Consider the following 20694-nt stretch of genomic DNA (forward strand, 5'->3'; position numbering starts at 1 on the left):
CCTTCCCTCCCTCGTGGGCGGCCCTAGGGCTCAGCCCCAGGTATAAAGCCACCTGAAGGGCGGGAGGAAATATGCCCCAGAACCAGCCGGAGACTGCAGAGATGAAGGAGCCAAGGAGAGAGCATGAGCTATCATGTGCCGTGTGAGTGAGGAGGGCGCCAAGGTCCCGAGGCCAGGACGGGAGCGGTACCGCCCGGCCCTCTGGCCCGTCTGACTCAGGTGCCTGGCTAGTTTACATCTGTTGCGAACCTCCAAATCCTTAAACACAGAGGACTTCATTCGTCATTCATTCATTCAAGAAATATTTACCAAGTGCTTGTTAGGCGCTAGGTAGTATTCTAAGCATTTGGGGACACAACAGTAAAGAAACAGGCAAAAAGTTTGTTGAATGAATGAATGAATGGGCCTTCACCTTCAGGCCTTCCCTTAAGTTCTGGATTTCTGGGAATTCAGGAATGTAGACAGGGAAGCCAAGGAGGCCACCCTGGTTTGTCTCTCGTCTCCATCATAGCTGGTGACCTTAGGGAATTGCCCTCCTCTCTGATCCTCACACTGTTGGTGGGGACAACTGGGCCCGACCCTTGAGAAGCCAATTTGGCAGGATTTACTCAAATTTAAAATAAATACACCCTCCAATCCAGATATTTCCACTTTCAGCAGTTCCCCAAGAGGCTAGGATAAGGATGTTCACGGCAGCATCCATTCATTCAAAAAATATTTATGGGGGCTTCCTTGGTGGCACAGTGGTTAAGAATCTGCCTGCGAATGCAGGGGACACGGGTTCGAGCCCTGGTCTGGGAAGATCCCACATGCCGCGGAGCAACTGAGCCCGTGCGCCACAACTACTGAGCCTGCGCTCTACAGCCCGTGAGCCACAACTACTGAGTCCGCGTGCCACAACTACTGAAGCCCACACGCCTAGAGCCGGTGCTTCCCAACAAGAGAAGCCACCGCAATGAGAAACCTGCACACTGCAAAGAAGAGTAGCCCCCCACTCGCCGCAACTAGAGAAAAAGCCCACGCATAGCAATGAAGATCCAACACAGCCAAAGATAAATAAATAAAATGAATAAATTTATTTAAAAAATATATATATATATTTATCAAGCTCTGCACTAGGTGCTGGGGAACCAGCAGTGAATGAAGCAGGTGAGGTTTCTTCTTTCCTAGAGCCAACATTCCAGGGGGAGAGACAGCAACAAGCAAGTAGACAAATAAATCAATGAGGGGTCTGTAAACAGCAGAAGTCCCTGAAGACTACACATCAGGGAGACAGAGGGGCTTTTGACTTGAGGCCTGAAGGATGAGAAGGAGCAGCCTTGGGTAGGGTTGTGGGGTGCTCACGGCAGGACCCAGCAAGGCAAAGCGTTCACGGGGCGCTGCAGAAAAGAGGGGTCAGGCCTGTAGCCCACACGGAGGACTCTGGCTTTCACTGTGTTAGGTGGGAGCCACGGGAAGGTTTGGGCAGAGGAGGGATCTAGCTGGAGTTGGAGAGTTGCGGGGTGGCGGAGGGAGGCAAGGGTGGAGACAGAGGCACTAGCAGAGAGAGAGGTAGCTCGCTTCTAGATACTTCTTTTCATCTTTTAAAATTTTTTATTGAAAATAACGAATACGTACAGGGAAATGTGCACAAGTCCTAAGTATACAGCTCAACGAATTTTCACAAAGTCAAGGTATCCTTGTCATAAGTGCTCAGATCAAGAAACACAGACAGACTGAGGGAGTTCCCTGGTGGCCTAGTGGTTAGGATTTCAGGCTTTCACTCCGTAGCCCAGGTTCGATCCCTGGTTGGGAAACTGAGATCCCGCAGGCTGCACAGTCTGGCTGGAAAAAACAACAACAACAGAACTCTTGGCCACCTTTTAAGGACAGAGCCAACAGGATTTACTGTGGGTTGAACATAAGAGAAGGAGAGAATGAGGCGTCTAAAAGGACCCCATGGTTTTGACCTGAGCACCTGGGAGAATGGACGTGCTCTTCCCTGAGTGGGGAAGGCTGGGAGAGGAAGGGGAAGAGGGCATCTTGAGCTGAGCATTGGATTTTTTTTTTTTTGAGCATTGGATATTTTGACTTTGAGAAGCTTATTAATATCCAAGGGAAAATGTCAAGCGGGAAGTTGAACACATGAGTCTGGAGTTCAGGGGGATATTCTGGGCTGGAAATAATGGGCTTAAAGGATGGTTCTGCCCTGACTTGGATACACAAGATCATTGTAGGCCACAAGGGCTGTACCCACTTGAGGAGCTGTTATGATGAATGAATGAATTGGCAGGCGAGGTGCTGACCTCTGATTTCTCCTGCCAGCCGCCCTCTGCCTGCTGACCCTGCTGCTGCCACCCCTCAGTCTGGGAGCCCCTATCTCCCCAGCTGAGCCCATCAGTCAAGCCTACAGCCTGGCACTCTACATGCAGAAGAATACTTCAACACTGCTGCAGACTTATGTGAGTGATACAGCACGAGCAGGGAATGAGGGGAGAAGGGCGCCACCCTCCCGGCCCAGCTCTGGGTAGGGGAAGCAGAGCAAGGCCAGAGGAAGGCTCCTCCACGGGTCCAAGGGTATAGGGACTCTGCCTTCTAGAGACATACTCCCAGGAACGTTGTCACTGATGGCTGGCTGACCTTGGGCAAGCCATTCCTTCTCTCCCAGTCTTAGCTTCCTCATCCGCCAAATGGGCTGGTGATCCTGCCTTGGCTGACCTCTCAGGACTGTTAGAAGATTCAAAGGAAGCACATAGAGGGAAAGGCTTTAGGGGAATCATGATTCTTTCCACAACTACCTCATGCCCCGTGCTTTCTTTTTTTCCTTTTTTTTGATATATTTATTTATTTATTTTTGGCTGCGTTGGGTCTTCGTTGCTGTTCACGGGCTTTCTCTAGTTGTGGCAATTGGGGGCTGCTCTCTGTTGCGGTGCGCGGGCTTCTCATTGCGGTGGCTTCTCTTGTTGCAGAGCACAGGCTCTAGAGCTCAGGTTCAGTAGCTGTGGCTCACGGGCTTAGTTGCTCCACAGCATGTGAGATCTTCCTGGACCAGGGCTCGAGACCGTGTCCCCTGCATTGGCAGGTGGATTCTTAACCACTACATCACCAGGGAAGCCTGCCCCGTGCTTGCTTGAGCCTAAGCCATGCTGGGAAGTCTAGCCTTATTATCTTTTTTAAAAATTTATTTATTTATTTATTTTTGGCTGCGTTGGGTCTTCGTTGCCGCACGCGGGCTTTCTCTAGTTGCAGCGAGCAGGGGCTACTCTTCGTTGCAGTGCGTAGGCTTCTCATTGAGGTGGCTCCTCTTGCTGCGGAGCATGGGCTCTAGACGCATGGGCTTCAGTAGTTGTGGCACGCGGGCTCAGTAGTTGTGGCACATGGGCTTAGTTGCTCCACGGCATGTGGGATCTTCCCGGACCAGGGCTTGAAACCACGTTCCCAGCACTGGCAGGCGGATTCTCAACCACTGCACCACTGGGGAAGTCCTTAGCCTCACTGTCTTACTGACTCCTCAAATAGTTCTGAGAGGTGGATTTACAACCCATTTTACAGATAAGGAATGCTGAGTTTTAGAGAGGGGGAAAAATTTGCCTGAGGTCACAAAATCTCAGGTCTAGAAGTTCAAACTGGCAGCCTCCTGATTGGGTCTGACCCACAGATGTTTTGTTTAGGCCATGCAATGCTTGTTCAGATTCTGTGTATGAGTACCTGTCAAAAACAGGCACAGGGATCCTATTGGCCTCCTGCCACCCCCACCCCCCTCTTAGTCCTGCCCTCTTCCCCAAGTGACATGATCTGCCTGGCCCCTGGAGGCCCTGGGGTTTGTAAATCTTCTGCTGTGTTATATTCTAGGTCCATGTGAAGTCACTTAATCTAGTTTCTAGTCTCATATCCACCAAACCCTGGGTAGCTTTGGGCAACCTGAGCCTCAGTTTCCCCACTTGTAAGATGGGGATGTAGGACCAGATGATCTATCAATTAGGGGATTTATCAGTGTGCATTAAAATTCTGTGGACCTAGGTTTGTGGAGGCGAGAACTTTAATGGAGAAGTCACTCAGCTAAATTTAATAATATTAATAATTATTTATTAATGATTATAATAAAATGAACAAACATAAACCACTAAATGCTGTGAATAAAAAGGAAATAGGGCTGTAACTATTATACATTGTCAATAATATATTTATATTGAAAATATTGCAATAAGTAACATAGTCCTAGTGTTCATGATTCTAATATAAATATATAGTTCGTGAACAATATTAATGCCCTTATTGTATGCCAGATGCTGTGCTAAGTGCTTTATACGTTGCGTTGGCCAACTAGTTCGTTCAGTTGTTTTTTGTTTGTTTGTTTGTTTGTTTTTGCGGTACGCGGGCCTCTCACTGTTGTGGCCTCTCCCGTTGCGGAGCACAGGCTCCGGACGCGCAGGCTCAGCGGCCATGGCTCACGGGCCCAGCCGCTCCGCGGCATGTGGGATCTTCCCAGACCAGGGCACGAACTCGTGTTCCCTGCATCCGCAGGCGGACTCTCAACCACTGCACCACCAGGGAAGCCCCATAGTTTGTTCAGTTTTGAGTAAAAATAAAAGACACATCTTTTGGGCCACAACAGTGAGAGGCCCGTGTACTGCAAAAAAAAGAAAAAAGAAAAGACACATCTTTCATTTTCACCAAGAACTTTATTGAACAATGTATTCATTAACCGAACTAACTTTCTGGCCAGCCCAATATATTACTTATCTTCACCATAATAGTGCCACATGGGAATTACTGAAGCTGTGATTCAAAGTTGCACAACCTGTATGTGAAGGAGGCCAAACTGGAACCTAATAGAGCCCGGGCTCTGTGCTAGAACATTTCACCAACTCCCTGAGAGGCCGGGAATGTCAACTCCCGCTGGGAAGATGCCAGTCTCATGGAAGGCAGATGTGAAGTCAGGGGAGACCCAGGGCAGCCTTTTGGCCTCCTCACTCCCGTCTCTGTCCCTCATGCAGCTCCAGTGCCAAGGCAGCCCCTTTAGTGATCCTGGCTTCTCAGCGCCAGAGCTCCAGCTCAGCAGCCTGCCTCCTGCCGCCGTCTCCTTCAAGACCTGGCATGCGCTGAATGATAGGGAGCGTCTGAGCTGTGCCCAGGGGGCCTTCCTGGCCTTGACCCAGCACCTCCAGCTCGTGGGGGATGACCAGAGTGACCTGAACCCTGGCAGTCCCATCCTTCTGGCTCAGCTAGGGGCTGCAACACTCAGGGCCCAAGGCCTGCTGGGCAACATGGCTGCCATCATGACTGCCCTGGGCCTGCCTATCCCCCCAGAAGAGGACACTCTCGGGCTTGTCCCCTTCGGGGCCTCGGCCTTCGAGAGGAAATGTCGAGGTTATGTAGTAACCTGGGAATATGGCCACTGGACTGACCGAGCTGTGAGGGACTTGGCTCTGCTCAAGGCCAAATACCCTGGGTAGAGGAGGTGGAACTTCCCGTCAGAGGCTGCAATGCTTCCCCTTTCACAACGGACTCTTTTCTGCCTTGCTTCTTGGCTAGAAAGGAGACACATCTTGTCTAGGAGACAGGGCTTGTGTACCATGTATTTGGGAAAATTTCCTGGTAACCAGGCCTCAAGTCGCCACTGCCTGGGCCTTCCTGCCTAGGTCCTATGGCCTCCCTTCCAGATCTGGGTGGGACTCTATGGATATCATTTTATGGATTACCAGTCCAGTGGTGCCGTTTGCTCGCCTCCTGGGTGGAAAAAAGTATCTCTTTGAAGTGGCTTCACTTCCCACTCTACGGGGCAGTACAGTTGGTCTCCTTCCTGGGCTCTCCCTGAGACCTTCTCCCTCCTGTAATTTCGGGGAGGTCCAGGGGCTGCCTTCTTGTCTCTGTCTACCTCACTTCCTGTATGAAGATATGGACTTTCTGAGCAACTAGGCCTCCCTTCTTGCTGGAGCTCATTTCCTCCCCTAGTCTACCTCTCCGACTATGGCCACTGTTCCAACTTCCCATCTTAAGGGGCTTCACTTCTTATTCAATGGACGTCCGATTCTTGAAAAACTAAGGATTTGTGTCACATCTGTTTCCTGCTCAGGACACATCCACTTCCTGTTCTGGGCTGAGAGATGGCATCCCTGGCCTGGGGCTCTCATGAATCTCCTATTTATACTGTGGCTTTTGCGGATGTCTGGGGGAACCAGTTTGTAACCCAAGGACCTCATTCTCCTTAAAGGTGTCTCCCCATTTTCAACAACTATATATACTGGTAACTTTAGTGTTCTTTTTATTTTTAAACATTTTATTTACAAAAAATTAATTTATTCTCGTAAATAAAACTCTTTTTAAGGGGTGATTTTTTTTTCTCTCCAGTAGACCTAACTTGGGGGGAAGGGAAGGTACAGGGATAGGGCAGAGGGACGGGAAGAAGGGAAAGGACATCAAAGGCAGAGGAGGCAGGGCCGCAAAGGGTGGGATGTGGGAGGGGGAGAGCAGCAGGTGGAGTGACCCTGGGGGAAGGTGGCTGAAATTTGTCTGGAGGAGCCCACCCACTACAGGGTCAGCAGACATGTCCCTGGCCAGGAAAGGACAGAGAGAAGGACAGAGGGAAACAGAGTGCCAGGTGTCCCCTTGAGATGAGGCGCAGATGTACACATGCTCACATGGGGCCAAGAGGAGGCAAGAGATGGGGAGAAGGGGAGACAGAGATCCTCAGCGAGGCAGGCCCAAGCGATGGAGAAGAAGAGGGGGAAAGCAAGGGTGATAGACATGGGAAGTCATAGACGGAGACAAGGAGGCCCCAGGGAGAAAAAGAGATCGAGAGTGTACAAAGCAAATAGAGAGATGGAGACGGTCGGAGAACACAGAGACGCTGCTGGAGATGGAGAGGGATGGAGAGGGGGAGACGGCCCAGGAGGGGACCGCGAGCTGCGGCGCGTGCCCCGCTCTTAGGCCGGGCCCCCGGGCGCCAGCTGGCCTAGGTCGGCCTCGGTGCGGCTCACCCACTCGCGGTAGAGGCCGCACACGCGGAGCCCCAGCACCTTGGCCGGGAAGACGCCCGCGGTGACAGTGGCCGCGGCAATGGCGGCGGGCTCCGGTCGGGGCCCACGGGTCTCGGCGCCCAGCGCGGCCAGCACGGCCTCCACGGCGGCGCCCAGGGCCCGCGCCTGGCGCGCCGCGTCCTCCAGGCGCCGCAGCAGGCGCAGCGCGCGCGGGTTCAGCTCGGCCTGGCGGCGGCGCACGACGTCCAGCAGCGGTGGCAGCGCGGCTAGCGCCGCCTCGTCCAGCCGCAGGCGCTCGGGCACTGGCAGGCCCGCGTGGCCCGGGGCCGGGGCGCTCAGATCGGCCACCGGCAGCCGCGGGGGCGAGAAGCCAGGCAGCCCGAAGGGGTCTCCCTGGTGCTGCACCTGCGGAGACGCGGCAGTCAGGGCGGCTCCTCCGCCCGGGACTCAGCCCTCCACCCCTCTCCTGGGTCCTCAGTGTCCCCATCTCGTAAATGACACACTCCTGCCAACAGAGAGGCTGTGTTTGAGCTAATACAAAACAACAAAAACCACCGTGCGCTTCACCACGGCTTTGTTTCCTCATCTCCTCAATGGAGATAATAACCATATCAACTTCATAAGGTAGTTATGAGCCTGTTAAAATGCTTAAGGCAGGTCCTGACTCATTGGAAGGGCACAAAAAATGTTAGCTCTTTTATTAATGCTATCTGACAGACCCAGCTTCAAATCCTGTCTCCACCACTTACTAGCTGTGCCATTCAGTGCAAAACCGTTTCCTTCTCTGAGCCTCAGCGGTCTCCTCTGTAAGATGGGGGAACAGTTCCCTGTCCTGCCTTCCTACCACGGACCTCTTGAGAATCACGGAAGATAGTGCAGGGACCGAGTTTGTTTCACTCCCTCCCCCCATTCTTCCCCACTTCTGCACCTGCTTGACACACAGCCAGGGGCTCAATGAATAACTGTCATGTGAATTGAATGAACAAATGAAAAGATAAAGGTGATTTGTAATTTGTAAAGATGCTATAACAATACCATTTATCCTTTCTTAACATTTTGCTTCTGGTTCAGGCACTGTGCTGCTTTAAACACACTATTTCTAATCTTCCCAATAATAGGTGTGATGATAATGATCATGGTCTTGTAAATGAGGATATTGGGACTGACTTATCCTAGGTCATCCATCTAGGAAGGGGCAGAAGCTGGAATTTGAACCAAAGTTGGTAGGACTACAAAGCTAGCTTTATTATCTTACTATTGCTGTCATAATTATTAAATTATTATGTTTAATGTTATTAGTACTGCCCATGGTCACAACAAGTTGGCAGGGCTACAGTCTATCTGATTCAAAACTATACCCTCCCTCCACTACATCAGAGTATTTTGGGGAACTATCTAGTTTCCTTTGTCAGTGTCCTCTGGCCAACCAAAGATTTTGGCAGATCCTTCTCCTCTGTAAAAGTGTCCTCTTGGGATGGCATTTTTACCCCTAGATTGAAACCCCTTCTTAGTTTCTCTGCATAACACAGGTAGAAGAGTTCACAGCTCATCTTATTCAACTGCCTCCTTTTTTATTTTTTTTGGTCCTGCCGGGATCTTAGTTCCCCGACCAGGGATTGAACGCAGGCTCTGGCAGTGAAAGCGCCCAAATCCTAATCACTGGACCTCCAGGGAATTCCCTTAACTGCCTCCTTTTACAACTGGGGAGTCCCAAGCTCATGGAGGTGAAATGACAAGATCACACAGAGCCTAAGAACATAGGTTTCATGACTCCCAGACCAGAGTTCTCTTCACTCTCTCAGGTTGCTTCTGTCTTAAAGTACCAAGGAGGGAGCCTCCATGCTGAGGCTAACGGAGGGGCATTTGGGGCACAGACAGTCCTCCTCCAATTTGCTGTGTGGCCAGGGGCCAGTTACTAACCCCTCTTGGGAGCCCCAATTTCTGCAGCTGTGAAGTGAGATTGAGAAAATGGGTGGTCAAGGACCCCTTGATCTGTATGTACTTCCCCATTCCCCAGGCCCCTGGTACCCACACCCCGAACCCCACTCACATATTCCTGGAGCAGCTGCTCAGCATATTTGGTGAGGAGGCGGGCAAGGCTGTGTGTCTGTTGGATCTTGGACTCCAAGTGGGGAAGGGGTGAGATTGAGGAGTCAGCCTGGGGGTCCTCTGGTGGGAAAAGGGGGGGAGGAATGAGGGCACCCCAACCCCTTGCTTCTTGACCACTTCTTCCAGGCTGGCTCTTCCTGAACCCGGAAGCTCCACTCTGAATTCTCCACCTTTTAAGCCAGGCAGGTTCTGTCCCATTCCAACTGAGGGAAAATAGGGCACCAGACATTTGCCAAACGGTTGTTCTCCTGAAATGTGTTCCCTGTCCCCAAATCATGGTTGAAATCCTATTAAAGCCAAATTCAAATACTGCCTCCTCAGTGCAGCCTCCAGATTCACCCCTCCTTTAAATTAACTTCTTCCTTCTACTTAAGGCCATTTGTTCATACTTCCAAGGCGGTTCTTTTAATATCTCTCTTATCTGTGAGAATCTGCCTCAGCATGGGAGCCCTTTGAGGGCAGGGCTCACGTATCTCTGTACCTCAGTGATTGTTGGTGGAATTCAGCATCATCGAAGCACAGAACTTAAAATTGAAACAAGCCTTTAAGCCCATTTTACAGATTGGGATACTGAAGTGCCATTTCTTCCCTGATGGTCCTTCTATGCAAAACCGTGGGCTGGGCAACGTACAGTTTCAATGAATCAGCAACCGGCCTTAACCAGCACAAGTTAGAGGGTGGTGTCCCGGGAAGAAGAGTACATTTCCCGAGACGCCTAGCGCGCGTGCCCAGGGCATGCTGGGGACTGTAGTCCTAGCCCGGCAACTCCCGACCCGCCCCTCGCTAGAGTTTGCCCCGCGGGTCCCTATCCTTAGCAGCCTCGACTTTCGTCTCCTGTTGTCACTTACCAGCCCCTGTGGCCCAAAGACTTCCGCCCCTAACTTTACCCCTCCTTCTGGCTCCCAGCTCTGCTTCTTTCCCGGTACTCAGATAGGGTCCCGGCGTCCTGCCCCAGCCACGACCCCAATTCTCCCCCAGGGTGTACTCGAACCGGTAATCTACCTCCTGAGCCCAAGTCCCTGAAGTCACAGCCCCAGGCCTCCTCTAAACTCTGGCGCTTGCCCCTTCCCACAGCTGACGCACAACTCACCCGCTCGTTACCTGACACCGGGGCCCTGCTCTCCCCCGCTCAGGCCGCTCCCTTCCCGGACCTAGGGGTGGCGGGGCCCCAGACCCCAGCTTCCAGCCCTTCTGACCCCTGCTCCCCTCGGCGCTCGGGATCCGGCCCTTCAGCCCCTTACCCAGACTTCCCTCCCTCCGGCTCATGCTGGCCCCAGGCTGATCCCGGTTGCCTCCACGCCCCCCTACCGAGGAGGGGAGAAGGGGGAAAAGGGTGGGGGCGTGGCCCGGCCGTAGCCAATCAGGGCTCAGACCCCAACAATCTACACCCCCTTCCACCCCACCTCCGCCGCCCCAGGCAGGATTCCTTGGCCCTGAGCTCAGCTCCCTGCATGCACGGCCTAGTCGGGAAGGGGGCGGCAGGTTGTCTGCAGAGTGGACTCGGGACCTGCAGGCTTGGGTTGCCGGGGCCTGGGAGACAGCCCTGAGTCAGATGGGAGGAGAAGGCTCAGGCTCCGACTTGGGGGAAGGCTTGGCGCCCGGGCTGCTTTTCGGAGAAAGCTGGGGAGGGGTGGGAGGTGGAGAGGGAGCAGCTGGCAGGACAGGAATGTGCTGCCCTTCCTCTTGACTGGGGGAGGGGAGAGCGGGGTGCGTGAGAGGCCAAGGTGGGGGCCCTCAGGCTTAGGCCACACCTGCCTGGACATACACCTCCCGGCCTATCTCAGATGTCTCCTGCCCTTGCTTTCACAGTCACACCTACTAGGGGGCCACCTCACCTCACCTTACCAGACCCAGTAAGAGAATTCTTCTGACACACCCGCATCTACTGAAGGGTTTTCACACAGGAACAAACTTAAGAGACAGGTACAGGGAGTCATACCCACACGTCAAACCACTAACCTGATGCAGACAAATGCTGAACGGTCTGTACACACTTACTTATCCCCACAAATGGTTCCCAGGCACCCACACTCTCCTGAGCTCTGGGACCCAGAGATGATCCATTCTTGGTCTCTAGCCCCCTGAGGAGCTCACAGTCTGATGGGGAAACGATAGACAACAGCTTGTTATGGGGTTTGTGAATGAAGAAACTGGGAAGGAGACCTGTGTGTCTGTGAGTACATTGCCATGTGCAGACAACTGTCAGAATAAAGGAAGAAAGAGATGAACTGGCAGAGGGCACAGCAGGTGGGGCCATCACACACTTTTTTTTTTTGGAGGGGGGCTGCATTGGGTCTTCGTTGCTGTGCGCGGGCTTTCTCTAGTTGCGGTGAGCAGGGGCTACTCTTCGTTGCGGTACGCGGGCTTCTCATTGCGGTGGCGTCTCTTGCTGCGGAGCACAGGCTCTAGGCGCACGGGCTTCAGTAGTTGCAGCACGTGGGCTCTAGAATGCAGGCTCAATAGTTGTGGCGCATGGTATTAGTTGCTCCGCTGCATGTGGGAGCTTCCCAGACCAGGGCTCGAACCCGTGTCCCCTGCATTGGCAGGCAGATTCTTAACCACTCCGCCACCAGGGAAGTCACCATCACACATTTTTTTAACAGAAACTGTTGTTGGGTATTTACTATGTGCAAGGCACTGTTCTAAGTTATACAGGTATTAACTCACTCCCATGTTATAGCTGAGGAATTAGAAATAAGTGACTTGTCTAAGGTCACTGGACAAGAAGAGCTGGGATTTTACCCCAGCAGTTTGGATCCAGAAATGCTGTCATAACCACCTTTCTATACCTTAACCCCTTTGAACATAGTAACACCAAAACACACAGACACAATAGCCACACCCTTGAAACACATGCACACGTAACAACAGAAATTTAGAAGGTGGCATCTGCTGACAAACACAGCCTCAAACAAAATCAACCAAGACACACTCATTTTAAGTAAACTTTCCATTGAAGTAAAATATACACAGGGAAAAGTACACACATCATAAGGGTACAGCCTGACGAATTTTCCAAGAGTAAATATGCCCTGGGAACCAGCACCAGATTAAGAAACAGAACATGACCAGTTCCCAGAGCCCCCTCTTAGCCCCTCCCAGTACCAAGGCTGACCACTATTCTGATTTCTCACAACATTAATCGGTTTCGTCTGTTTTTTTAAATTTAAAAATTTTTTTTTAATTTTTGGCTGCGTTTGGTCTTCATTGCTGCGCCACGGGCTTTCTTTAGTTGCGATGAGCGGGGGGCTACTCTTTGTTGCGGTGTGCAGGCTTCTCATTGCGGTGGCTTCTCCGTTTCGAAGCACCGGCTCCAGGGGCACAGGCTTGAGTAGTTGTGGCTCTTGGGCTCTATAGCGCAGGCTCAGCAGTTGTGGCACACAGGCTCAGTTGCTCCACAGCATGTGGGACCTTCCCCGACCAGGGCTCGAACCCGTGTCCCCTGAATTGACAGGCGGATTCTTAACCACTGCGCCACCAGGGAAGCCCGGTTTTGCCTGCTTTGAACTTTATATAAATGGAATCATACAGTGTGTAGTGCTGTATCTGACTTCTTTCATGAGACTTGTCCCAGTTGTTGGGGGTAGCAGGACATCACTCTCCTTGCTGTGTCCTCCATGGTTTGAACAGACTACAATCATTTTGCACTCCCCTGTTGATGGGTTGTTTCCAGTCTGAGGCTATTATGAATAGAGCTATGAACATTCCAGTACAGGCCCCTTGGTTCTGATACCCACGCATTTCTGTTGGGTGTTAACGACCTAGGAGTGGAACTGCTGGATCATAGAGTTTCACTCGAAAACCCACCAGCTTTCCGAAGTGTCTCTACCAATTTACACTCCCCCAGAAATATGAGGGATCCAGTTGCTCTACTTCTTCGCCTCCACTTGGTAAGGTCCGTCATTCTCACTTTAGCCATTCTGGTGGGTGGAGCGTCAGTCATATTTGCAGTGTCTGGCACGTAACTGGCACTCAGTCAGTAGACTGTTGAATGAATGGGTAGTTGAACACTGTAGAACCAGAGAGCCTGGCGAGGGGGACACACACCCACGCACGCGCACACGCGCACAACACACCCCGTTCCAGGGACGATCCCACGCGCAGCGGTAGCACACAGGACACACAACCTCTCGCGCCCCCTGGCGCCCACGTGGTCTGAACGCAAGGCCGCAGCCCCACCGCGCGCGTCCAGTCGCCCAGCGGCCCCCAACCTGCCTCTCGGCGGCGGGCAGGGGGCGCTGCTCGTCCGGGTGCCCCGAGGGGGCGGGCCCGGTCGGGGCGGGGTCGGCCGGCTTCCAGGCCTGGGCTCTGGCCTCCCGCGCCGCCCGGCCGCTCCGGGGACGGGCCGGGGCGGGGCGCGGCGGCAGGAAGCGGGGCGGGGACTCGCGGAAACCTTGGGGAGCGAGGGAGGGCGCGGCCAACTCCCGGAGAGAAGACAGGCCGAGAGAGCGGCGCCCCGGCCTGGCGCCGAGCCTGAGCCAGCCGGACGGGAGGCGGCCCAACCGCGGGCTTGGCCTCGGCCCCAGCCCCGCCAGCATGGCCGGCCGGACCGTGCGGGCCGAGACCCGGAGCCGGGCCAAGGATGACATCAAGAAGGTGATGGCGACCATCGAGAAGGTCCGGAGATGGTGAGCGCTGCCCCGGGGCCAGGGACGGGACACGATGGGCCACTCCTCCCCCAGATACGTCTACCCCCCTTCGCCAGCTGTGGACCCCAGGTGTTAGGTGTGCCTCCCAGCTGCGCCCTGGATCTGCAGGGCTCTATCTTCCTTCTCCTGGCTACACCCTGGGGTCTACAAAGCGTGTTCCCCAGCCCTGCCCTCCCGAGGCTGGAGCCCCCATTTATGCCCCGCCCCCTGAAGCTTTGACACTCCTTTTGCAAGTATGCAGAGTGATCTTCATTGCTTTGGTCCCCAGCCCGGCCCATAGTCGCGCTCTCCACGTATATACCCCAGGGGTCTGCAGAGCCATGACCCCAAGTCACACTCTCTCTCTAGAGGCACCCCCCATCTATACCCTCGGGTCTGCAGGGTTTCTCTCTCTAACTATGTCCCATTAGCAAAACTGCCCCTTCCCTCCGGCACCACCACCACCTCTACAGGTATCCCCAGATGTGTCCAGCTTCTGGGGTGGCTCTCTCCTCAGGCCTCTCTGACCCAGTCCCCCCACCGTCCCACAGGGAGAAGCGCTGGGTGACTGTGGGCGACACTTCCCTTCGTATCTTCAAGTGGGTGCCAGTGGTGGACCCCCAGGAGGAGGTGAGCAAGTTCTCCCACACCAGGCCCTTCCTCTGTGCAGCCTCAGGCAAGCCCCTCCCCACCCTGGCCTCCACCTCCAGTCCCCACTCAGACCTCAAATGCAGGAGCCTGGACAGATGTTAACAATTAGTAGCAACTCCGCCTCTTCCCCCTCTCCCTACACCAGACCCCGCTCACCCCACCCCAGTTCAAGACCTAACCCAGTGTGCACAGCCTGTCCCCTCATGCAGGGCCTTCTGCTTCTCTGTGCCTCAGTTTCCTTATTTGTACAGTGGGGGCTTTGCAAGTGCTAACTAGAAAGCTGACTCTGACCCTTAGCCCTCTAACCCCCAGGAGCGACGGAGGGCAGGTGGCGGGGCAGAGAGATCCCGAGGCCGGGAGCGGAGGGGCAGGGGCGCCAGTCCCCGAGCGGGTGGCCCTCTCATCCTGCTCGATCTCAATGGTATGTAGGGATGCTGAGATGTGGGGGGCTGTGTGGATTGAGGGAGGGGGCTGGAGGCCTCAGGCCCAACCCTTTTGGCTTTTGCTCCCACAGATGAGAACAGTAACCAGAGTTTCCATTCGGAAGGCTCCCTGCAAAAGGGCACCGATCCCAGCCCTGGGGGCACCCCCCAGCCCAGCCGCCCTGTGTCACCTGCTGGACCACCAGAAGGGGTCCCGGAGGATGCTCAGCCCCCACAGCTGGGCCAGGAGAGAGGTAGGACCAGGTGCCTCCCAGGAGCCCTCTCTTCTGAATCTTGTTCTCTCCAAGGTCGAAGCCACCAGCTTACCCCTCGACCTGCTCCCTCTCCTGTGTTGCCTCCTTGGGAGGCCTTCCCTGAGTCCTGTGGAAAGTCACCGCCCTTCCTCTAGGGACTATCTATCTCCTTCCCCTGGCTTCTTGGCATCTGTGGATAACTTAGCACTGTCTGAGGTTTTCATGTAAATTTAGCTTTTTACTAGTTAAGTATCTTTCTCTGCCACTCCCACCTCATGTCACTTCCTGAATGTTGGGCCCATATCAATCTTGTTCACCGCTGTATCCTCAGAACACCATGGAACACATAGTAGGTGCTTAATAAATATTTGCTAAGGAATAAGTAATCGTGATAATCGTAAGAGTGATTAATAATAAGTGATAATAACAGCTAATACTTATTGAGCTCTTACTGTGTGCCAGGCACCCTTCTAAGCACTTTCCATGTTTTATCTCATTTAATCCTTACAACAACCCTGTGAGGGTTGTGATCTCCATTTATAGATGAGAAACCGAAACCCAGAGAGGTTCAGTAAGTTGCCCAAGCTCACACAGCCAGTGAGCCAGGATCTGGGGTATGAGTCCTCCTCAGCTCCTCTTTCTTCCCATAGAGTCAATCCCCTATCTGGTCAGATTCACCTCCCCAATGTGTCTGCCTTCCCAGGCTCTGTCATCTCTCTCACCCGCACCCAGCTCCAGCCTCCTGGGCCTCCTGTCTTCCAGTTGGACCCACACAGCTACCAGAGCACAAGGTTGACGAGGTCATTTTCCTGCTTCAAAGCCTTCAATGGCTGCCTGTGACCTTTGACTTCTCAGCCTGGCACTCCGGGCCCTTCGTGAACTGTCCCCTGCTGACCTCATTGTTCCCTTCCAAGAACACCATAGCTTGGGCCTGTGTTCTGTGTTGTCTAGATCATACCACACTCTTGTGTACCTTTACTAATAAAGAAACAATAATTGGCATTTATCGAGCGCTTCCTGTGTGCGGGGCCCTGTACTAATGGCTTTTCCTGTGTTATCTCATTTAATTCTTACAACAGTCTCACGTGGTAATTGCCGTAATCATCTCCATTTTACAGGTGGGAAAACAGGCTTAGAGCGATTAAGCCGCTTGCCCAGGGTCAGGATTCGAACCCAGGCAGTCCAACCCCAGAATCTGGGCTTGCCAAGCTTCTGTTCCCTCTGCCTGAAATGTACTCCAGCTCCCCATTTGTCTATCTGATCAAATCTACTCACCCGTCAAGATCCCACCTAAATGTCCTTCCTGTGTTTTCTTCCTGGGTTGCAGCCAGGTGACTGGCTCCCCACTCAGTGCTCCCACAGCCCGCGGGCTTATGTGATTGGTGTGTTTCCCTCTTGGTCTGTGCTGTGGTACAGAGCAGCTGTTCAGGGAACACCTGTTAATTTCATGTTCCAGATCCTGGGGGCATAACTGCGGGTGGCACCGATGAACCTCCAATGCTGACCAAGGAGGAGCCTGTTCCGGAATTGCTGGAGGCTGAGGTGAGAGTGGCCAGGAGGCTGGACTCCCAGGTCTTGGAGGGAATGGGGGCTCTGGGGTAGCCAAAGCCTTGGGGGCTGCACTCTTGAGGTCTGGGTGGGAAATGTAGACCTTGGACACAGCTAAAGGCTATAAGGCTGGGTTCTTGGGACTGAAAAGAAAAGGGTGTTTTAGAAACAAAATCCTGCAGGCTGGATTGGGGCTGATTTGAGACCATTAAAAGCCTGAAAAGATCATGGTGCACCTCCAAGTATTTTTTTTTTTTAATCCTAAGAATGTAATTAGCTTAAGAAAGTCCCCCACAAACTTCTGACGTTTCCCACAAGGACTACTGTGATACGTTTTCGAGAAATATCAAATATCAACTTCTTTCCCCCAAACGGTGTTGTTGTTGTTTCCGGTGCCCTACTTCATCTGCGTCCTGGGGCCCTGGCCCTGGGCTAGACTCCCGGGTCCGGGAGGGGAGTGGAGTGGAGGCTTTCGAGAAGGCATAGGCTAGGAGGCTGCACTCCTGGGTTTGGGTGGAGCTCATGCCTGTCCACCCTTCCTCTCCAGGCCCCTGAAGCTTACCCCGTCTTTGAGCCAGTGCCACCTGTCCCCGAGGCAGCCCAGGGTGATACAGAGGACTCGGAGGGCGCCCCCCCACTCAAGCGCATCTGCCCAAATGCCCCTGACCCCTGAGAAGCCGGCCTGCCTGTCCTGTCGCCCCAGGGGTCCCTTTGGCTTTTTACAAATAAAGACCCTTTTGTAATTTTGTGTCATGTCATTTCCCCGTCAGGGCTGGGGAGGGTCTTTGGAGACAGTTTTGTCTCACGCTCCATTTCTCAGATGGGGTCACTGAGGCTCTGAGAGGACCTACCTGTAGTCACACCCTGAGTCAGACATGGAAGAGGGGTTTGAGCCAGGACCCTGCCTCCCCAGCACTCCCTCCACCCTGTGCTGTCCCCCTTACCTTTGACTTCAGCCCTTACCTTTCCTTCAGCTCTCCTGCTCTGGGAATCCCAGGACCCCTTTTCTTCCTGCTCAGCCCTACCCTGGGCCCAGCAATTACCAAAGCTCTGGGCAGCTAGGCCCGTGATTCCCATTCACACACAGGAACACAGAAGCCCAGAGGGACTTTGGGGCCTGGGATGACCCAACCCATTCCCTGCCCTCAGGAACCAAAGCATCGTTCCTCCCTGCCTCTGCTTAGCCATTCCTCCACTGGAGCCCCTGCCCACACTTCTGGTTGAATCTTGCTTGTCTTCAGCTCAGTCACTACCTTCTCCAGGAAGCCTTCCCCAGGCTCAGTGAGTTTCTCCCCTTCGGGCTCCTACAACCCCGTGTGCTCCTTTCCCTTTGTCTCAGCATTTATCAGGCTGTTTGGGGATGGTTGGTTTGTGTGTCTATCTCATCCACTAGGCTGTGGGCTCCTGAGAGCAGAGCTTGGTCCCAGCCTTGCCTAGCAGCACACTAGGCATAGAGCAGTCATAGCAATTGTTTGGTGAATGAATGAATTAATGAATGGGCTGAGGCTCTCCAGGAAGGCTTCTCTGAGTAGGTGGCACACAAGCATGACTCTGAGACATGTACCTCAGTGTGGTAGATCTGAAGTCAGAAGTCCTGGTTAAAGTCCTGGCTCTGTTACTCACTAGCTGTGTGGCTCCATGCTGGCTGTTTCCCCTCTCTGAGCCTTAGTTTGTTCATCTGAGCAATGGGGACAATAACTAGGCCTGATCTGCTGCAGTGGGAAACTTCAAATAATATAAGGGTACCTTCACTCTGCCTGCAAGAGAGCCAGAGTCAGGTGTATTAGCCCTATTTTTATTTTTATTTTTTTTCCCTATTTTTATTTCTAACAAAGGAAGAGACTGAGGTTCAGAGAAGACCAAATTGAAGCTTTAAAGAACTTTTTAAAATATTCAGGGTGTTTCCAGCAGCTTCAGTAGTAATATTTGAGCCAGGCTGGCCAGGGGAGCCAGGTGTGCAGTGATGTGGTACATTCATTTCTTGTTGCTGCCTAACAAATTACCACAATTTTAGTGGCTTAAAACAATGCAAATGTATTATCTTAGCATTCTGGAGGTTAGAAGTCCAAAATTACTCTCAGTCGGTTAAAGTAAAAATGTCGACAGGGCTGGTTCCTTCCAGAGACTGTAGGGAAGAATCTGTTTGCCTGCTGTTTCCAGCTTCTGCAGACCACCTGCATCCCTTATGGCCCCTCCCTCCATCTTCAGATCCAGCAGCATAGCATCGTCCAAACTCCCTTTCTGTCTCTGCTTCCATTGTCACATCTGCTTCTCTGACTCTCCTGCCTCCCTCTATTAAAGACTTGTGATTACATTGGACCCACCTGCATAATCTAGGCTAATCTTCCCAGCTCAAGATTGTTAATTTCATCACATCGGCAGAATCTTATTTGCCATGTAAAGTAACATATTCACAGGTTCTGGCGATAAGGCCTGGACATCTTTGGAGGGCCATTATTCAGCCTCAGCACATGTGGTAAAAATCTCAGCCATTTCTAGGGTGTGTGGGTCATCTCGTTATTCCCCTGAATCACCTCATGCGGTGATGAGAGTGCTCCGTAAAATGTAAAGTGCTTTGTATGGATTAGTACAGTGTTAAGGCCCAGAATTCAGGCTCTGGGTTAGAATCTCAGCGTCACCATTCATTCACTGTGTGACCTTGAGCAAGTGACTTAACCTCTCTGTGCCTCAGTTTTCTCATCTGTACAATGGGGATAATAGTAACATCAGCCTGGTGAGATTATTGTGAGGATTAAATGAGGCAATACATGGAGAGAGAGTCCTTGGCTTGGTACATAGTAAGTGCTCAACAAATGGCAGCTGTTTTTCCTATTACCCCATTTTACAGATGAGGATATTAGGGGGTAGGGGTAGAGGCCAGAGACTCACCTGCCAGTGAGACTGGGGAGGAAGAGTCATTTCTGAGTAGGCTTGAAAGGCTGAAGTTTGAGTCTTCCCCATTCCTATCCCTCTCCTAGGCCAAGGCCCCAGTCCCCAGGCAGCTGTCCCTTAGCCCAAGCCTGCCCTCACCTTTTCTGTAGCCTACTCTGTAACCTGGTTTAAAAGCCACCTCTTCCATAGCCATATCCCTGACCATCACCTTGCCATGCCATCCCCTTCCGCTCCCCACATCCACACTCTCTTTTTGGAAATTCTTCACCCTTGGCTCTCAGGCCCTAGCCTCCAGTGCTCTCTTCCCCTATGTCACTCTCTCCTTTTCCCGATCCCTTAAATATCTCTCGCTCTGGCCTAGCTCTTTTCATGAACACTTTCCCTGCTAGGTCCCACCTACTCCTTGAATTAATGGTTCCCAAGTCTCTGCCTCCCAGTTCTGCCTCCTACCTCCAGGCTCAGAGAGCCAAATGCCTCACGACATCTCCACCGAGACGTCCCACAGATCCTCATCCTAGCCCTTCTCCCCACCTGTTCCCAGCATCCCCTCTGGGATTCCCCAGAAATGGACCACAATCCCAGGAGTTGGCTAAGATGGGAGCACCCAGAAGTCAGAGTCAACATCCCATGAGTCACCCTGTCCCGTTAAGTCCTTGTCCTAAATAATCCTCCCACTTGCCCCTTTCTTTAGGGCCCCACTGTTTTGCTGGTAGGCACCAGTGAGTTTCCCTGCTTCGCTCTGGCCCATCAGCAATGCATTGTCCACCCAGCAGCTGGGCGGTCTCAGAAGCCCGAATCTGCCCATGATGCTGCCCGGGGTTAGAACCCTCCAGTCCCCTCATTACCTGCAGGATGGCACCACACTCCGCCTCTTCCTCCCATCCCTGCACAGCTACCCTTGGAACTGCCTATAATCACCCCCAGACACCTGCGGCTTTGCTCATGCTGTTTGCTCGGCCAGGAGTGCCCTTCTCGTCCCTCTTCATCTGGGAGATGGCTTCTTGTGTTTCAAACCTCACCTTCCTGGTGTGGTCTTCTCTCCTCTCCTCGTGCCCCCTGTCCCCTCTTCTGCCGTTTCCAGAGCATCAGGAATTCTCTTGTGATGGTCGATGTTGCCTTCGGTCTCCAGCACCAGACTGCAAGCTCCACGAAGGCAGGGGAATTCCTTTATTCATAACAACGTGTATTTATTGTGCACTTACTGTTTGCCGGGTACTGTTGTAGGCCCTGG

General features: G+C 52.9%; 3 protein-coding genes across 7 annotated transcripts in view; 2 read left to right on the forward strand and 1 right to left on the reverse strand.

Annotated features, from left to right (window-relative positions):
• Positions 1-1212: 1212 nt before the first annotated feature.
• On the forward strand, positions 1213-5503 carry LOC111182135 (cardiotrophin-2). Its single transcript, XM_022588284.3, has 2 exons — positions 1213-2441; positions 4977-5503. The coding sequence occupies exons 1-2, from the start codon at positions 2406-2408 to the stop codon at positions 5433-5435; spliced, it is 495 nt and encodes a 164-aa protein (XP_022443992.2). The 5' UTR covers positions 1213-2405; the 3' UTR covers positions 5436-5503.
• On the reverse strand, positions 4107-10463 carry LOC111182131 (cardiotrophin-1). 2 transcript variants are annotated; one of them, XM_022588279.2, is made up of 3 exons: positions 10310-10463; positions 9010-9128; positions 4107-7364 (listed from the first exon to the last, which is right to left on the reverse strand). In XM_022588279.2, exons 1-3 carry the CDS (start codon positions 10332-10334, stop codon positions 6906-6908), a joined length of 603 nt encoding a protein of 200 aa, XP_022443987.2. In that variant the 5' UTR covers positions 10335-10463; the 3' UTR covers positions 4107-6905. The 2 variants fall into 2 exon arrangements, with proteins under 2 accessions (XP_022443987.2, XP_022443986.2); XM_022588278.2 differs by lacking the exon at positions 10310-10463 and having other exon boundaries at positions 9010-10152.
• A 2946-nt stretch (positions 10464-13409) lies between these two features.
• BCL7C (BAF chromatin remodeling complex subunit BCL7C) overlaps positions 13410-20694 on the forward strand; it is a 38911-nt gene continuing 31626 nt past the window's right edge. The window contains exons 1-6 of one of the 4 annotated variants that reach the window (XM_022588280.2): positions 13431-13696; positions 14248-14326; positions 14660-14768; positions 14862-15023; positions 16480-16565; positions 17119-17314. In XM_022588280.2, coding sequence (XP_022443988.1) covers positions 13605-13696; positions 14248-14326; positions 14660-14768; positions 14862-15023; positions 16480-16565; positions 17119-17244 — 654 coding nt within the window. In that variant the 5' untranslated portion in view covers positions 13431-13604 and the 3' untranslated portion in view covers positions 17245-17314. Of the gene's footprint in view, positions 13697-14247; positions 14327-14659; positions 14769-14861; positions 15024-15726; positions 16373-16479; positions 16566-17118; positions 17315-20694 lie in introns of those variants that run through there. The other 3 variants (XM_089895903.1, XM_089895904.1, XM_089895905.1) reach the window with 3 other exon arrangements.

Source organism: Delphinapterus leucas, chromosome 15 (assembly GCF_059928025.1).
Source record: "Delphinapterus leucas isolate spDelLeu-1000000601 "Yukka" chromosome 15, BTC_Dleu_Yukka2, whole genome shotgun sequence".
In the NCBI taxonomy this organism is placed as follows: Eukaryota; Metazoa; Chordata; class Mammalia; order Artiodactyla; family Monodontidae; genus Delphinapterus; species Delphinapterus leucas.

Coding starts and splice junctions, on each gene's coding strand:
- LOC111182135 (XM_022588284.3), top strand. CDS start 2,406: ATGCAGAAGAATACTTCAACACTGCTGCAGACTTAT. Junction 2,442..4,976: donor CAACACTGCTGCAGACTTAT/GTGAGTGATACA, acceptor TCCCTCATGCAG/CTCCAGTGCCAAGGCAGCCC.
- LOC111182131 (XM_022588278.2), bottom strand. CDS start 9,345: ATGATTTGGGGACAGGGAACACATTTCAGGAGAACAACCGTTTGGCAA. Junction 7,365..9,009: donor AGCAGCTGCTCCAGGAATAT/GTGAGTGGGGTT, acceptor GCGTCTCCGCAG/GTGCAGCACCAGGGAGACCC.